Source organism: Plecotus auritus, assembly GCF_963455305.1.
Source record: "Plecotus auritus genome assembly, chromosome: 1".
Classification (NCBI taxonomy): domain Eukaryota; kingdom Metazoa; phylum Chordata; class Mammalia; order Chiroptera; family Vespertilionidae; genus Plecotus; species Plecotus auritus.
Window position 1 is genome coordinate 59417396 of NC_137770.1, and position 16776 is coordinate 59434171.

The 16776-nt window shown below is 39.1% G+C and overlaps 1 protein-coding gene across 1 annotated transcript; it reads left to right on the forward strand.

Annotated features, from left to right (window-relative positions):
• Positions 1-214: 214 nt before the first annotated feature.
• RSL24D1 (ribosomal L24 domain containing 1) lies at positions 215-16285 on the forward strand. The gene is made up of 6 exons (XM_080676996.1): positions 215-381; positions 3894-4007; positions 6141-6213; positions 10558-10621; positions 11326-11411; positions 15047-16285. Exons 1-6 carry the CDS (start codon positions 301-303, stop codon positions 15130-15132), a joined length of 504 nt encoding a protein of 167 aa, XP_080533122.1. The 5' UTR covers positions 215-300; the 3' UTR covers positions 15133-16285.
• Positions 16286-16776: the final 491 nt, after the last annotated feature.

The following is a 16776-nucleotide window of genomic DNA, read 5'->3' on the forward strand; positions in this document are numbered from 1 at the left end:
GCGTATGGCAGAGAAGGAAACTAGGCGCTGTGAGAAAGCGCGCTCGGTAGACAGCACACAGCCACGTTTCGCTGCGGCGAGGCTGACGCTGCAGCCCTGCGCCTGCGCCACCGGCAGTGTTTTTGCCAGCGCGGCCACGCGGGGGCGCCGTCAGGTCGATCGCTCTCCCAAGGCCCCTGGAGCCGGACGTTCGCCTCTTCCGGGTCGGGAACTTGGAAGAAGAACCACTTCCTGTGACGGAGCTACGTCACTTCCTTTCACGCTCGGCGTTTGGGTGGTGGGTCCTCACGCGCGTTCAACATGCGTATAGAAAAGTGTTACTTCTGTTCCGGGCCCATATACCCGGGCCACGGCATGATGTTCGTCCGTAACGACTGCAAGGTGAGTGGCCAGGGCCGAAGCGCACCGCTGCGCCCGGGGCGTTCGGCCGGCGTCCCCGCTTTCCCTCGAGAGAGGGAGGCTTTGCATCAGCTCCGGCCTCGACCTCCCGCCTGGGGAGTTTCGCCTTGCGGGCGTCCGGAACGGAGCTGGTCACCAGGCCACCCTTGGGCGAGGTTGGCTGCTACAAGGTTCAGGAGGAGCGGGCAGTGTGGCCACTCTACAATTCAGTAAGCTTTGTTGAACGTGTGCCCAGGCAGGCGTCGTTGCTAATGGCCGTAGCATAGCGGTGAAGAAGCCTTGGGACTGTCCATTGTGTGTAGAGGTTGATGGAAATGTTTCATGTCGGCTTAGCAGACTTATGTATTATGCAGTTATTGGAGGTGAGTGGGGTCGTATATATGAGAAGGCCCGGAAAGGAGATGACATTTACCCTGGATCTTGAATTGTGCATGAGCAAGTGTGGAGAGGGCATTCTTGGTGGAAGAAAGGGAGAAGTTTGAGCAAAGGCTCAGGACGAAGCATCATGGGTGGTAATAGAGGCTTGGGGTAGGGCTATAAATACAAATGTAAGTATTTGCAAAAAGATTTATCTGTAAACATAAGATGACACACATATCGATACACTGTAAGGGCTGGTTGTGAAAGACTTTGTGAACGATGCATGAATTTGGAGGTGATTTTGACATGTTAAGGAATTACAGTTCCTACTTCACTGCGTTATCTATTATAGATGGAAGATACTGAGCTCATTAGATCAGGAGCAAGGGTTCTTCCTGGAAGGGAGAGACCAAATCTATGTTTGGGGACTTGAAAGAGCAATAAGAAGATGATAAGAAAAAAAAAAGTATAAAATGAATCATTGCCAGTAAAATTCACAGTGGGCAGTATGGCTTTGTAGATGACCTGGTCATCATGATTTTATGGTTTTTGTCCAGCAGTGCTTGTCAGCTGGGTGTTGGAATTAGAACCACAGATGTGGGAGCAGCTATCTAGAGCTGGATGTTGATCTGACGGACACCTGGGAAGTTCAGGTTGGCGAGGTAGGTAGTCATAGGGAAGGATAGGGAAGACCGGTGGATCAGAACAAATCGATTGGAGAAATTGGAAGTAGTGGAGACCCTGAAGCACGAAGGAAGGAAAAGTACAGGCACACCTTGGAGATACTGTAGATTCGGTTCCAGACCACCACAATGAAGTGAGTCATAATTCACAGTGGGCCGTGTGGCTTTGTAGAAAAGCGCAATACCTGTGAAGTGCCACATAGTGAAGTGCAATAAAATGAGGCATGCCTGTGTCTCATTGTATCTGTGTTGATGAATCCCACATCTGTATCTCCTTAGCTCCAGTTGTGAATTTTCCACCTGCCTGGGTAATCCTGTTTGTACCTAACAGTGAGCCCACTGAAGGAGAGTGCCTTACTACCTCAGATCATTTTGCTCTCTGAATTAATATCTCTCATCTGCTAGACAGCTTTGCTAGAAATGTAAGAGTCGTCTTTGGATCTTTCACCTTTTGTATCTAGTTGTTAAGAGTGCTATTCATTCTGCCTTTGCAAAGGCTAGTGAGTGGTGTCTTTGCTTTCTCTTTTCCTGCCCTGGTTCCAGGTTCGGCACCTGTCATTTTTCTGGCCCCCTAACTAGTCTTTCTGCCTGTATGCTCTTAGCTTTTGAGGCCCATCTTTCATAGAGACTTCCCCTCTTACACTTCTTAGGTAGCTTCTTAAAGGTGGAATTAGTGATAATGCTCCATATTTTCACATAGTTTATAAACAGGAAAAATACACCCTACTGAGTGCTTAATAAATGTTGAATTGGTGGAATAAGTAAGGGTCAGAGGACTGAGGTGTGATTAGATGGATCATTTGTTTGCAGGTTGAAGATAGGATGATGCTAGAGGACAAAATTAAAAGAGAAACTTGAGCCTTCAGAGCTTTGTCTCACACATAATCCATCCACCAAACAGGATTACCCTGTAGGTGAGATTTAATCACCTTATTGTGTTTTTCCATATTACTTTATACATGATTATTGTATATAGCTTTATCCCATTTTTTATATCCTAGTGACTGATCTCGATCTCTTTTATTTGCAAAGTGAGACTTTATCATACTTAGCTTGCTAGCCTAAGTTCTCAAGGTAGGGATTTATGTTTTAGTTATTCTTATATCCCTATACCTAGTATAAATAACATCAGGCACATAGTAGATGCACCTTATTTGCTGATTGAATCCCCATCCCCTCTTCAGATATTTCATTGTGCTTGTCAGATAATGTCTATAGGTTTGGAGTTCAAATAGACTTCCCTATAACTTCCCATGGGCTCTTTCTGGAATTGAGGAGACCCAGGACAAGTTCAAATCCCTCATTAGATATATCTCAGAAATGGGAATATGTCTAGGAGTTATCTAGTAAGTATTAAACATAGGAGGCTTTTACTTAAAAAGGTTATAATACTTTGGGCTGGAAATGCTCAAAGAAATTTTACTGATAGTATTTTCATAGTGAGTTACTCCAGGAGACTACAGTAGTTCTCATATTTTCTTGTTACTTTGAAATTAATTCAAGAATGTAGACAAACTTTCACTCACGTCTCTCCAAAGAGGGCTCTCCAGGAGGTATGAGCCTAGATTAGATTAACCTAGTATTGACCATTTCTAAGAAAAGTATATCCTAGTGTGTATAATGACCTGCTTGAAGTTCCCCATAGAAGAAAGTATACATAAAATAAAAAGTATTTTGGCTTGTGACATATGCAAGTATGTTGCCTTATTTAAGTTTGAAATGTTTATTCCTCATTTTGATTTATTTTTAAAACTGGGTCACATCTTCTCAGGTGTGGTAATTTAACTCAAAAAAATTACCTTTTCTCTTCATATATTTTTTTTTTTGGTAACACACAAATTGTAATGTGTTTTAAGACATTACAAAGTAACAAAATAATGCATTTTAGACTTACACAATGTGTCCCAATAATCCATTTTAGGAGCACATTGAGGCATCCTTAAATTTCTCCCAAGTAGATTTTAGAAAACAAATCTATAGCCAGTTTTAGTTGCTTTTTGAAATTATTTTGTGCAAGGATGGAAAGAACCAAAGGAGATTTCGGGATGGTGGCTTGAAACTTTTACCCCAGCTGAGGTATATAGAAAGTGAATTTTGAGAATTATTGTGAAATGGGAAGTGATTTAAATAAATGACTTTCCTTAAAACTATTCCTGATTCAAGATCATTATAAGGTTTTTACTGTTATTTTATGAAAATGGTAGTTTTTAACCATATTTTCAGGGCCCTCAGCTTTTATTTATGATGATGCTTGATAGTAAAAAAATAGTTCAATTTCCATTTAACCTGGTATATCCATATATTTCTTAATAGTATGGTAAGTAGAAGCAATTGTGAGTGAGAAACATTGTCATTTCTCAGACTTTATAGTATATTTTGTCTGGGCGGGGTAATACCCTATGATAAAAAAACTTTAGTACTGACTTCTAACTATTTTAACTTTTCTTGTAGGTGTTCAGGTTTTGTAAATCCAAGTGTCATAAAAACTTTAAAAAGAAGCGCAATCCTCGCAAGGTCAGGTGGACTAAAGCTTTCCGTAAAGCAGCTGGTAAAGAGCTCACAGTGGTGAGTATAGTTTTTACAGTTTAAAAATTTCAGGTTTTTTTTTTGGAGGGGTGGGGCGGATATGTGACTTAATTAACTATAACAAAGCTTCCTACAACATGATTGATGAATGACTTTTTTGTATTTGGTTATAGTAATAATTCTTACATAATCCTAAAATCCATAAATCTGTTGACTTTGAAAAGGAAAAAAAAATTATAATCCAGTTTATAGAAGTGATTTTTCTTATTCTCAAAAAACTATTTTTAGCTCTTGCAAAGAAAAGAATAAAGTTGGAAATTGCTGTTTAGGGATTTTGAGAGGAATTTAAAAATTAATTAAAGGATTCTTGAACAGCAGTGAGGACTCAGATGAGATTTGTAATAGACTCACTTATCAGTGTATAGATTTCCTTAGCAGGACTCTGTGTCTGAGAGCAGAGAAGTTAGTTCGCGTAGTATTGCTGTGAGAAGGGAATTTCGTGTGTGAGTCCCTGTCGTCATATTGCTGCTGTTCCTGAATTGGTCAAAGGATCTGGGGAAGCTTGTCCACATTCAGCCCCTTTGAAGGGAGGAGCTGAATGCTGCTGCACAGGCTACCCTCGAGGGAGGAAGATCTAAACCAGGGGTCCTCAAACCACGGCCCGCGGGCCACATGCGGCCCGCCGAGGACATTCATCTGGCCCGCCGGGTGCTGCTGCCTGTCCTGCTTAGCAGCCGACGTGTCCCGGGCCCGCAGTGCGCATAGGAATTTGTTCATAGTTGTTTTTTTAAACTATAGTCCGGCCCTGCAATGGACTGAGGGACAGTGAACTGGCCCCCTGTTCAAATAGTTTGAGGACCCCTGAAACTGTCCCCTCCCTCCATGACTTCCTCTTCCCCCAAACCCACAGCTATTTTCCCACCCCCCTACTCCTTAAGGGCAGTATCTAAGAATTGCCATGAAGCCCTTTGCTGGCTTCCTTAACAAAACCAGAGGTTTTCAATGAATGTAATGAATATTTTTTGACAAGATGCAAGGCCAAATTATAGTTATCGTTACAAAAGTAATTTTCAGTATGGGCAAGAGGAAACAAGCACTTAATTGTAGGTGGCAACTATATGAATGAAGAAAGAATACCACTCGCAGTCACTTGCTGGTGACCTTGTCATTGTTGATGTTATTGTGATCTAAATAGAGTCATGTGTATTATAAATGAACTAGCCAGACACAGAGTTAGTGCTGTTCCATATTCCTGTTAGGTAGATTTGGAAACCAATAAATACCTGTAGTTTTTCCAAAATTGTTTTGCATGTTTTAAGATAAATAGGATTATTAACTGTCAAAATACCAACTACATTAAGAAGGGACCTGAAGAATTTCAGGGCAAAGCTTATGTCATGTAGAGTAGCATTATATTGACTTGAGGATGTGTAGTTTCATAGCTTTATGCTTTAGCACAGTGGTTGGCAAACTGCGGCTCGCGAGCCTCTGCGGTTTGCCGCTCTGTTGACTAATAGAGTTTGCCGACCACTGACCTAGACTCTCGATTCCAATAATTACAGGCTGTTGTTGTTCCTTGTGATTAAGCCCCTATCCAGTGGTTGGCAAACTCACTAGTCAACAGAGCGGCAAACTGCGGCTCTCGAGCGCATGTGGCTCGCGAGCTGCAGTTTGCCGACCACTGCTTTAGCACAAAGGTGTATAGGTCTTTAAATGTATAAGCATGATGGGTATTTAGGTTGAACCACATGAAATTCTCAATGTTTGATTCTTTTGATCTGTGAAAAATGGTAATTTCATATGGTTCAGCCTAATACAAAGTTTTCTGACTGTGGTCTCATCTAGGAATGGGAAGTTAGGGAAGCTTTTTCAATTTGTTTGATCCCATGAATGTTATATGCCTCTCCTGAAGAATAAAGTTTGAGTTCTTCTCCCCCCTCCCTTTGAGAATCACTTGGATATAGAAAAATGTTTTCAGTAGGGCTGTCTTGTACATCGTGGTGTGTAAAGGAGAAAAGGTTTAAAAACTTGTATTGTTGGGATCACCCTCGGGGGAATCTTAATGTGTGTCCATAGTTTAATACATTCTGAATGCTTGTGAAAAGGAAAATATATTTTAAGAAATGTTTCCTTCATACCTTTGTAAAAACCAAATCTGTCCCCCCCTTACAGGATAATTCATTTGAATTTGAAAAACGCAGAAATGAACCTGTCAAATATCAGCGAGAGCTGTGGAATAAAACGAGTAAGTCCCAGGGAATGCCAGGAATTTTCATAAGCTACTCAAAACCCTTTCCACAAGTGGCTGATGTGTCCATTATAAAAATAATGTAATTATTAAATTTGATAATATTTGAAGTGCTCACACACAAAACATCCAGAAATCTGAAGGGGAAAAAAAAAAGAGAGAGAATACTTTGTTGGGTGAGTGTGGTATAGTTAAAATATACACAAAACCTAGCACACTTTACAAGTTGAGATGATTTGATTTAGAGATACAGTGTATTTATGTAAAATTGAGTGATTTGGTAAAATTAAAAAGTGCAGCACTCACGGTGATAATTATAAATTTTCTATCAGAAAGTCTTAGGTAAAAATGAAGCTATAGATTACTGAAATTAAAAGCAATATCTTGTTCTTGTAGTTTATTTGTTGTTGTTGTTTTTTTTTTTTGTTTGTTTTTTTTAAGTAGGCAGAGATGACAGAAAGCACACATTTAGTAAAATTGAGTTCTTAGGATAGCTTATAGATTCCACTGTTTGTGTGTGTTTATGGCCCCTGGCCCTGCCTTTTCTTCCCGCCTTGATGTCTTTAGCCATTTCTAGTCTTGTGTTGAGGGTGATGTAGTTTGTTAACTAGTAGTCCCTAAAGCTTAGCATTCTCTAAACTTTATTAGTTTGTAATGGATCACAGACAGGGCATCCCTTTCAACATCTTTTTCTCAGCCAGTCAGTCACAAGAATTCGGGAGAGGAATTGAACGTTGTGGGCATTTGTGGTGGTATTTGACACCCTCTAAAGCTTTACCTTCCTGAACTGTGTGGAGGAATCAGAGTCCTGTTTTAGAATTGCCTGTTGCACATAGCACGCATTCTGCTTCTTGGTATCTTCTTTTTTCTTCCTTTTAAAAATTTTTTTAAAAGTTTTTTAAAAATTTTGTAATTGGAGGAAGAATTTTTCTGTAAAGCATTTGATTTTATTTGGTTTATTTGGCTTGGAAATAACACTGATTCAAACTTACTGATTTCTAAAGAGATCAATAACTTCATAGGATTCTTTTTTATTTGACATAATTGCCATATAACACTATATTGGTTTCAGCTGTACAACATAATGATTTGATATTTTGATATGGAGAAATGATCACAATAAGTCTAGTTAACATTCGTCACCTCAAATAGTTACACATTTTTCATAGGATTCTTAAATTGATTCCAAAAGGCAGTCCTGTCAAGGACATTATTGGGAGGATCATAAATCATTTCTGGACACCATGGAGCTATATTGCATTTTGGCCTTTGTTTTTTCTTTTGTTACTCCTTGACGAGTAGCTGCATATCACCGTGACATATTTTATAACTACTGTTATTCAGCTTGATGTTGAAACTGAGATGCGTATCTTATTTTATTCGTATGTGGATATGCAGTTACTATGACCTTCCATGCTGGTTTTGTGTTATTTACATTGATTGCTATAAATAATGTGCTCTGTGAGACTCATATACTTAAACAGTAAGCGCTGATGCGAGCATGTGAAGATGAACAGGGTGTACACAGTCCCTGCCCTCTCGGTGCATTTTACTGAGTTCTCCTATTTCAGTGCTTCTGTTAGATGGTAATTGGTTCAGCTGTGATCACAGTCTCATTCCCTTGCCCCACTCGTTTATACTTCTGCAAGTTCTGTAAGAAGCGGTGCTCTATTGAGTATTTTTTTGCTACACAGATTCTGATGTCCTTTTGTATTGGGATCTTAAAAATAGACTTTCCAAAGAACTCCTGGGTAGACTGTATGAGTCTTTTGGAACTTAAAACTATTTCCTGCTGGCTTACACAATAATAGCTGTTAGTAGTGTTCCAGAAAAAAAACTTCTAAAAGATTTCTTAATTCCCCGCACTCCATATTTCAGTATCATCTTGTCTGTAAACTAGGCAATTGACAATAGTTTCATATTTATTGCTTATATTATCAAATTGTGTGAAGATATGCACTGAGCAATCTTTGTTAAGAAGCGGATATCTACAGAAACAGCAGTAGGAGAACTTTGAAAGCAGTAATAGTAGGAAGAATAATTTGTATTTTATCCATCATGTCTCTGTATTGCAGACCAATTTTTAATACTTACTAGATGCTTATGTTTAAAAGTTTTTCGTCTTCTGGAATATCCAGAAATGCAGTATCTTATTCTTGGAAAGGATTTACCTGCCACTTGTGTTATTTCCCTTCTGAGTAACTTCAAGATATGAAAATGCTTCTGAATAGTAGAACTTGCCTGTATCATTTTTTGCTGTGAAAGGCAAAGAAAGAAGGAAAAAAGTTACATATCAAGCATACAGAGTAGGGCAAAAGTAGGTTTACAGCTGTGAGTATGCAAAACAGAGTTTATTCTTTTATTATTTATTATTTATTGTATTATTTTCCATACAAACAACTATAAAACTATTTTTGCCGCATCTTGTATTATTCTAAGCCACAGCATGTGCAGATTTAGAGTTGACATTGTCTTACAGTTATTCATGTAAACATCATCTTAATGCCAGAGGCACTGTGGGGCCTTCTGGGGGATCTTATTAAAATGCAGATTCTGCCAAAACGGTTTGGCTCAGTGGATAGAGCGTCAGCCTGCGGACTGAAAGGTCCCAGGTTCGATTCCGGTCAAGGGCATGTAACTTGGTTGCGGGCACATCCCCAGTAGGAGGTGTGCAAGAGGCAGCTGATCGATGTTTCTCTCTCATCGATGTTTCTAACTATCTATCCCTCTTCCTTCCTCTCTGTAAAAAATCAATAAAATATATTTAAAAAAAAATGCAGATTCTGATACAGTTTGGGTGGGACCTAAGATTTTACATTTCTAACAAACTCCCAGGTGATGCGAGAATAAAAAAGTTTTTATTTGACATAATTTCAGACTAAACAGAAGTGGCAGTAGTAGAATCCTCTGATACCTTTATCCAGATTCCCTGAATGTTGAATTTACCTTTTCTTCTCTGTTTCTCTCCCTTTCCTTCCTTCTATATATTTTTTTTTTCTGAACTGTTTAAGTTGCATACATATGCTCCTCTGTCCCTAAATAGCTTGATAAATATTTCCGAAAAATAGAACAGTCTCTCATAAAACCACAGTGTAATTATTAGAATCAAGAAATTAACATTGATAGAGTAGTATCATTTAATCTTAGACCTGTATAGATTTTTCTAATTGTCCCAATATCTTTTATTGCAAAAGTTGCTAGAATAGTATATGTCCTGTCTGTTTTAGTCTCATTCAGTTTGGAACAGTTCCTGAGTTTATTTTCATATTTCACGAAATTGACCATTTTGAAGATTATAGCCAGGTATTTGGTTTAAAGTAATGGGAAGTTCTTGTCATTGTCCTGTCAGGAGACACCTGCTATTCATTAGTCCTATTACTGGCAATGCTAACTTTGATCTTTGGCTAAAGGGTGTCTGCCAGGTTTCCACACTGTAAAGTTTGTGTTTTGCCCTTTGTAATTAATAACTCTATTGTGGGGAGATACTTTAAGACTGTGAATATCTTGCTATACTTCTCTCTACAGACTATATTTTAAGAAGCTAGATTGGGAGTATGTTGTCCAGTATGGTAGCTACTAGCCACTGGGTCTACTAAGCACTTGAAATGTGGCTAGTCTGCATTGAAATGTGCTGTAAATACAAAATACATGTGGTTTTTGAAGACTTAGTATGAAAGCAAGCATAAAATGTCTCTAATAACTTTTTATACTGATTGCATGTTGAAATGACAATATTCTAGATATGTTGGGTGAAACAAAGTATATCGTTAAATTTAATGTTGACCTGTTTCTTTTTAATGTATCTGCTAGAAATTCAAAGTTACCTATGTGGTGTATCTTACATTGGACAGTGCTGATATAGATGCTAGAGCATAGTTGGGCTCAGCTTCTTGTACACATTTTCCAAAACAGTTGGATTTTAGTGGTTGACTGGTTCATTTTACCAGTGTTCGAAATGTGCTGATTATCTCCCAGGCCCTTGAAGGAAAACTGGTCTTTATGACTGGAAAGGTGCTGTCTTTCATTTATGGAAATGACAAAATGAGAATGCTATTGCTATTTATCTGAGTTCTCTGTAGAATAAAATTTGAAAAGCATTAGACTGCTTTACTATAGAAGGACAATTTAGTAGCAAAAGCTTTTGTAAAATAAAACTTAGAGAAATGATACTTGTAAAAAATAGTTAACAGTGATGTCAGCAAAGGTTACCTCAGCTGTTTTAGCAGGGTTTTTTAAAAAATGAGTTTTTCATTTAATCAATTTCTTAATTAGAATAAAGTTATTGTTAAAGCTCTTGCTTGAATGTGAATAATTTGCTAACTCTTATGAATTTTTTTGTAGTTGATGCAATGAAGAGAGTTGAAGAGATCAAACAGAAACGTCAAGCTAAATTTATAATGAACAGGTATGAATATATGTATAGAGTAACTCTTGGAAAAATAATTGCTAGTAGACATTTAGAGGCATGTTTTTTTCCCACATAACTTCAGACTTACAAAAACTGGTAAGAATAGTATAAATAACTCTTGCATATTCTATTAGCATTTTGCCACATTTACTTTAATCCTGGTCTCTATGGCAGACTGTCATAGAAAAGAAGCATGCATCAACAGCTTTTTAGCTTTAAAAGATAGTGAAAGCATTACAGAGAAGGGGCTAAAATGTTTGGGAACAAGTCTGTTAGTTTTTTGTTGAATGTCTTACGAGTTTGTGCTCTTGTAATTACTGAATGATTTTAAAAATTAGGTAACAGAGACTGTTCTCTATTTGAGGAGAGATGATCAAGGCTCTAGAAGATTTGCACTACATGTATATAATAGACATTGATCTCTGAAATTTAATTTCTTCCTTCAATCTCATTTCTTCATTCACTCCACAAATATATATTGAATCCTCATTTTATTTCCAATTAGGCACTAGGTATACACTGAATAAACAAGTTTGTAGTGTGGGAATCCTATTTAAGCTCATTTGTAACTAGAAAATAATTGCGCTCCCATTCCTCATCTATATGGCTTATTTAATTACTAAATTTTATTTTTAAAAATTACAGATTAATGTCTAAAGTTTTAGTAACTGAAATCTTGGCCTTAAATGTTGCTACCCTAGGTTGAAGAAAAATAAAGAACTACAGAAAGCTCAGGACATCAAAGAAGTCAAGCAAAACATCCATCTCATCCGGGCACCTTTTGCATGTAAGTAAAGCATTGCGTAGGAATTCTTTGCTTTAAGTAGAAAGATGAAAAAATCTAGATTTTTGAGGCCTATGTAATTTGGTATCAATTAGCTCTTTAAGGTTGAGTATTTTTTTCACGTAAATGTTATCTCAGAACATTTATGATATGCCTTGGTTAGATGGTTATAAGTTATTCAGTATACGTATTTCCCAGTTTCAGTCAATTTTTTTACATGTGTGTTTTTTTCTCCTTCACAAAATCTTACACTGAGTGGCCAGATTATTATGATCTCTGAACATATAATAATCTGGCCACTCAGTGTAGACTGACCACAGAGTTGGGATTTTAAAATAAGGTTTTTCCATGTATAAGAACTGCATTGTGGGTAGTTAGAAAGAAGCAGAGGTCTTACTAGCCAGAGGCTGGGGGCCACTATCTCCTGGTTCCTTGACATATCAAGATTTGCAAGCTTTCCCTTATACATAAGTACACTGAGTGGCCAGATGATTATGTGTTCAGAGATCATAATCATCTGGCCACTCAGTGTATATTCTGTAAGTTATCTCTCCAAGTTAATCAAAATGAGTTGAGTAATAATTTCATAGGTAGTTTTGCCTCATACCTGTTTTTATTAAATAACAGTGTTCTGTGTTAGTGGTTCTCAGACTGGTCAGTATGGGAATTACTTGGGGAACTTAGCATAAATATAGAGCAGTGGTTCTCAACCTTTCTAATGCCACGGCCCTTTAATACAGTTCCTCATGTTGTGGTGACCCCCAACCATAAAATTATTTTCGTTGCTACTTCATAACTGTAATTTTTCTACTGTTAAGAATTGTAATGTAAATATCTGTGTTTTCTGATGGTCTTAGGCAACCCTGCTAGTGGTTCTCAACCTGTGGGTCGCGACCCACAGGTTGAGAACCGCTGCTGTAGAGCCTAAGACCATCGGAAAACACAGATATTTACATTACTATTCATAACAGTAGCGAAATTACAGTTATGAAGTAGCAACGAAAATAATTTTATAGTTGGGGATCACCACAACATGAGGAACTGTATTAAAGGGCCGTGGCATTAGAAGGGTTGAGAACCACTGATATAGAGGCTCTGGCCCTTTGATTCTGGGCCTCTGTTCTTTAAGTAGGTCTCCAGGCAATTCTGATAATGTAAGTTTTGAGAACTACAGTTTTGTATTAAAACCTCTTTGTGTTTATGTAACTTACTAGAGGCCCAGTGCACGGATTCATGCACCGGTGGGGTCCCTTGACCTGGCCTGTGCCCTCTCGCAATACGGGACCTCACCGGTGCATGATCAGGGCCGGGGAGGGACAACTGGCGGGCTCCAGGGTGTGTCTGGCCTGTCTCACCCAGTCCCGATCAGCCAGACCCCCAGCAGCAAGCTAACCTACCTGTCGGAGCATCTGCCCCTGGTGGTCAGTGTGCGTCATAGCAACTGGTCGAACAGTCGAATGAATGGTGGGACACTTAGCATATTAGGCTTTTATTATATAGGACTAGAGGCCCGGTGCATGAAATTTGTGCATTGGGGGGGTGGTGTTCCTCAGCCCGGCCTGCACCCTCTCCAATCTGGGACCCCCTCAAAGGATGTCCTACTGCCAGTTTACAGGGATCGGGCCTAAACCGGCAGTTGGACATCCCTCTCACAATCTGGGACTGCTGGCTCCTAACTGCTCACTTGCCTGCCTGCCTGCCTGATTGCCCCTAACCACTCTGCCTGCTGGCTTGCTTGCCCCAACTGCCCCCTGCCGCCGCCTGCTCACCCCCAAATGCCCCCCCACCGCCAGCCTGAGCACCCTCAACGGCCCCCCTACTGGCCTGCTCACTCCAAACTGTCCCCCCCGCCCCCGCTGTCCTGATCACCTCCAATTGACCCCCACTGATGGCCTGCTCACCCTCACCTGGCCCCCCCTGCTGGTCTGCTTACCCCCAACGGCCCTTGCCATCCCATCCTGGCCTGATCACCCGCTGGCAACCCAAGGTACCAGCCCCTCCTTTTTTTTTTTTTTTTTTTTTTAAAATATATTTTATTGATTTTTTACAGAGAGGAAGGGAGAGGGATAGAGAGCTAGAAACATCGATGAGAGAGAAACATCGATCAGCTGCCTCCTGCACACCTCCCACTGGGGATGTGCCCGCAACCAAGGTACATGCCCTTGACCGGAATCGAACCCGGGACCCTTGAGTCCGCAGGCCGACGCTCTATCCACTGAGCCAAACCGGTTTTGGCCCAGCCCCTCCTTTTTTTCTTTTTCTTTTTTTTTTTTCCAGCGCCTCCTTAAGCAGAGGCTGGGGCCGGCTGGAACCAATGATCTAGGATTTATTTATCTTCTATAATTGAAACTTTGTAGCCTTGAGTGGAGGCCAGGGCCGGCCAGGAAGCTTGGCTTCTTCCATCGCCGGGGGCAACCCAAGCCTTCTGCTCTCTCCAGCTCTGTGGCTACCGCCATTTTTGTTGGGATTTATTTATCTTCTGTAATTGAAACTTTATAGCCTTGAGTGGAGGCCAAGGCGGGCAGGAAGCTTGGCTTCCTCCATTGCCAGGGCAACCCAAGCCTCCTGGTTGCTCCAGCTCTGTGGCCAGCTGCCATCTTGGGTTAATTTGCATACTTGCTCCTGATTGGCTGGTGGGTGTGGCTTGGTGTAGCAGAGTGATGGTTAATTTGCATGTTTCTCTTTTATTAGTGTAGATTAGTAGTCACTTATTTGGGCAGCTGTCTGTGCAGTTTCTTTTGTGAGGTGTGAGAAAAACCAGTCTTACTCAGTTGGCACCAAGTACTTTGGTGAGATTTAGGTGAAGACTTGATTTCTGAATGATTCCATGCCTAAAGCTTATTAGGAAATGTCAAATTCTGTAAGCACATGTTGAGTAGATTTGTGTTAAAGTTGAACCTTGGTTGTGTTTGTACCAAATTTTATTAAAGCAAAATAGAATCCTGGAGCATTTGTTTCAAACTGACACCTAAAAAACAACAGGAATGAAACATTGTTATCTAAGTTTTTAGATAACCCTCTGAGGTTGGTAGTACAGTGTTTAGAGCAGGGACCATGGATCCATGAGGGCCAGGGTTCAAATTCCATCACTTTGACTTACTGGACTTACCAACTGAGTGCTCTTGGGCAAGTTCACCTGTCTCCATGCCTCAGCTTTTCTCTTCTTTAAAATGTGCCCTGGCCTGGTTGCTAAGTTGTTTAGTGTTGTCCTGATACGTCAAGGTTGTGGGCTAGGTTCCTGGTCAGGGCACATACAAGAATCAACCAGAGAATGCATAAATAAGTGAAACTACAGATCGGTGTTTCTCTATCACTCTCTCTCTCCCTCCTTCCTTTTCTCTCTCTCGCTCTCTCTCTCTCTCTCTCTCTCTCTCTCTCTCTGTAACTCTTCCCCCCCTCAAATCAATAACTAAAATGAAATAAAATACAAGTTGTGATGAGGGTGAAATGAGCAAAGTAAGTAGAATGCCTTCTTAATGCGTGGTATATTATAAGATCTGTATAGATTATTTACTATTCTTAAATATCTTAGAAATTGCCAATGTTATTTTAAAACATCCAAGATCCTTTATAAAGTGTTGATGAGTCTGTAAGGTCACATTGAGTTGATAAAATTTTTAATTTTTCTTTTTTTTAAGGCAAAGGGAAGCAGTTGGAAGACAAAATGGTACAGAAACTACAAGAGGATGTGGACATGGAAGTTGTTTCTGACAATCCTGTTTAACTATTTCTATGAGCACATTGAAAATTTCCTTTAGAGACTTAGGTGCTCTAAATTATTGATTTCTTTTTTACATAAGGTGACTCAGATGAAAAGGTGATTAAAAATACATCTCTTCTACATTACTATCTGCAAAACATCACATAATATGGATGCTAGATTGCATCTCAATGTTAAATCTTCAGTGATAGATGACTTATGTAAATTATGACAATTTTATAAAGACAAAGTGAATTGTGGACATAAAATGGTGGTGCCACTTGGATAATGGCACCAGGCAGCATTTATATAGTAACTGATGACAAACATTCATGGCTAGTGATATATAAAATAAAATGTTCTTTGCAGTAAAAATCTTCCCTTTATTAACTTTATAGAAGGACGGATATGACAAGGAACTAACAATCTGTATGATAATTAGCCTCAAGTTCTCAATATCTTTTATTTTGATTTCAGTATTTCATATTTTGGTTTATTAACATATTAGAAGAACATAATGGCTTCATGTGGAAGCCTAATTCTGTTGGATTCTTTTGACCTGGTTTACCTGTTTGGAAAGGCAGTTGTGGATGTTGGGGTGAGTGAATAGTCGTTTCTGAAATGGCACTCTGCTCTCTAATTTCACTTTTGAGAAAATTCTAACTTGAGATTCCTTGTAGAATAGGCTTTATTTTTTTCACTCAACAATGATTTAGAAGCAGGGGAATCCAGAGCTTCTTAAAAATTTTGTGAGCTTTTCTTTTAAAAAAACTAATTGTTTTCGGGAAAATTCAATTTATGGGTAGAATGTCTACACATTATTTGCACATAAAATAATTTCTTTAGTAATTGCCTACGTATTTATTATTTAAACGTACTAAACGAAGGTAAAGTATCAATTACTTGGAAGAAAATAACTTCACCCACATATACTACTGAGGTAGGATATATGTTCAAAGAAAAATATATACTTAATACTTCATGTTTCTGTACTTTTACATTATTTACAAGTTAAGTATGTTAATAGTGTTAGTAACTCATTTTTATATTATTTTTTAGGACAGAATTTAGAATAAATGAGAGATTTTTAGGGTTATAGAACTATATAGTAATGGCTAAATTTTTATTTCAGTATTAGTAATAAAGTGTACTGATCCCTGGACCAAGTGTTAAAAGACCTGAATTCTAGTGTGGTTTTGCCTTTGTGTTCTTTTGTAAAATATGGCTCATTTATAAACAATATTATTGATAACAATTAGGGGAAATATATATGTAATCAAAGACATCTATAAAATTACCCTGTATTAATAAGTAAGAGCTATACTTGCTGTAGTTCTCTAACCTGAGGCACCTGATGGTCTGCCTAGTTCCATCTTCAGAACTTGAGACAGATGAGAGATTACCTGTGGACATTTAGAACTTTCTCTGGGGTACTAGTAAAGGTCTCGTCAGCAGGTGGTTTCCTGTGCAGGGGGCTGGGGAGTGGGATGGCCAGAAGCTGCTTTCTCACCTCAGCCAAATCCACAACCTTCAGGAAGACTGACAGGGGAGCTCTGGGAACATAGCTTTGAACCCCAGGAAAGCCCAGGGAATCCTGAAGTACGAGAGTGGGGTTTTTTTGTTTGTTTTTCAGATTAAAAAATATAAAAAATTTTTTGAATTCTCACC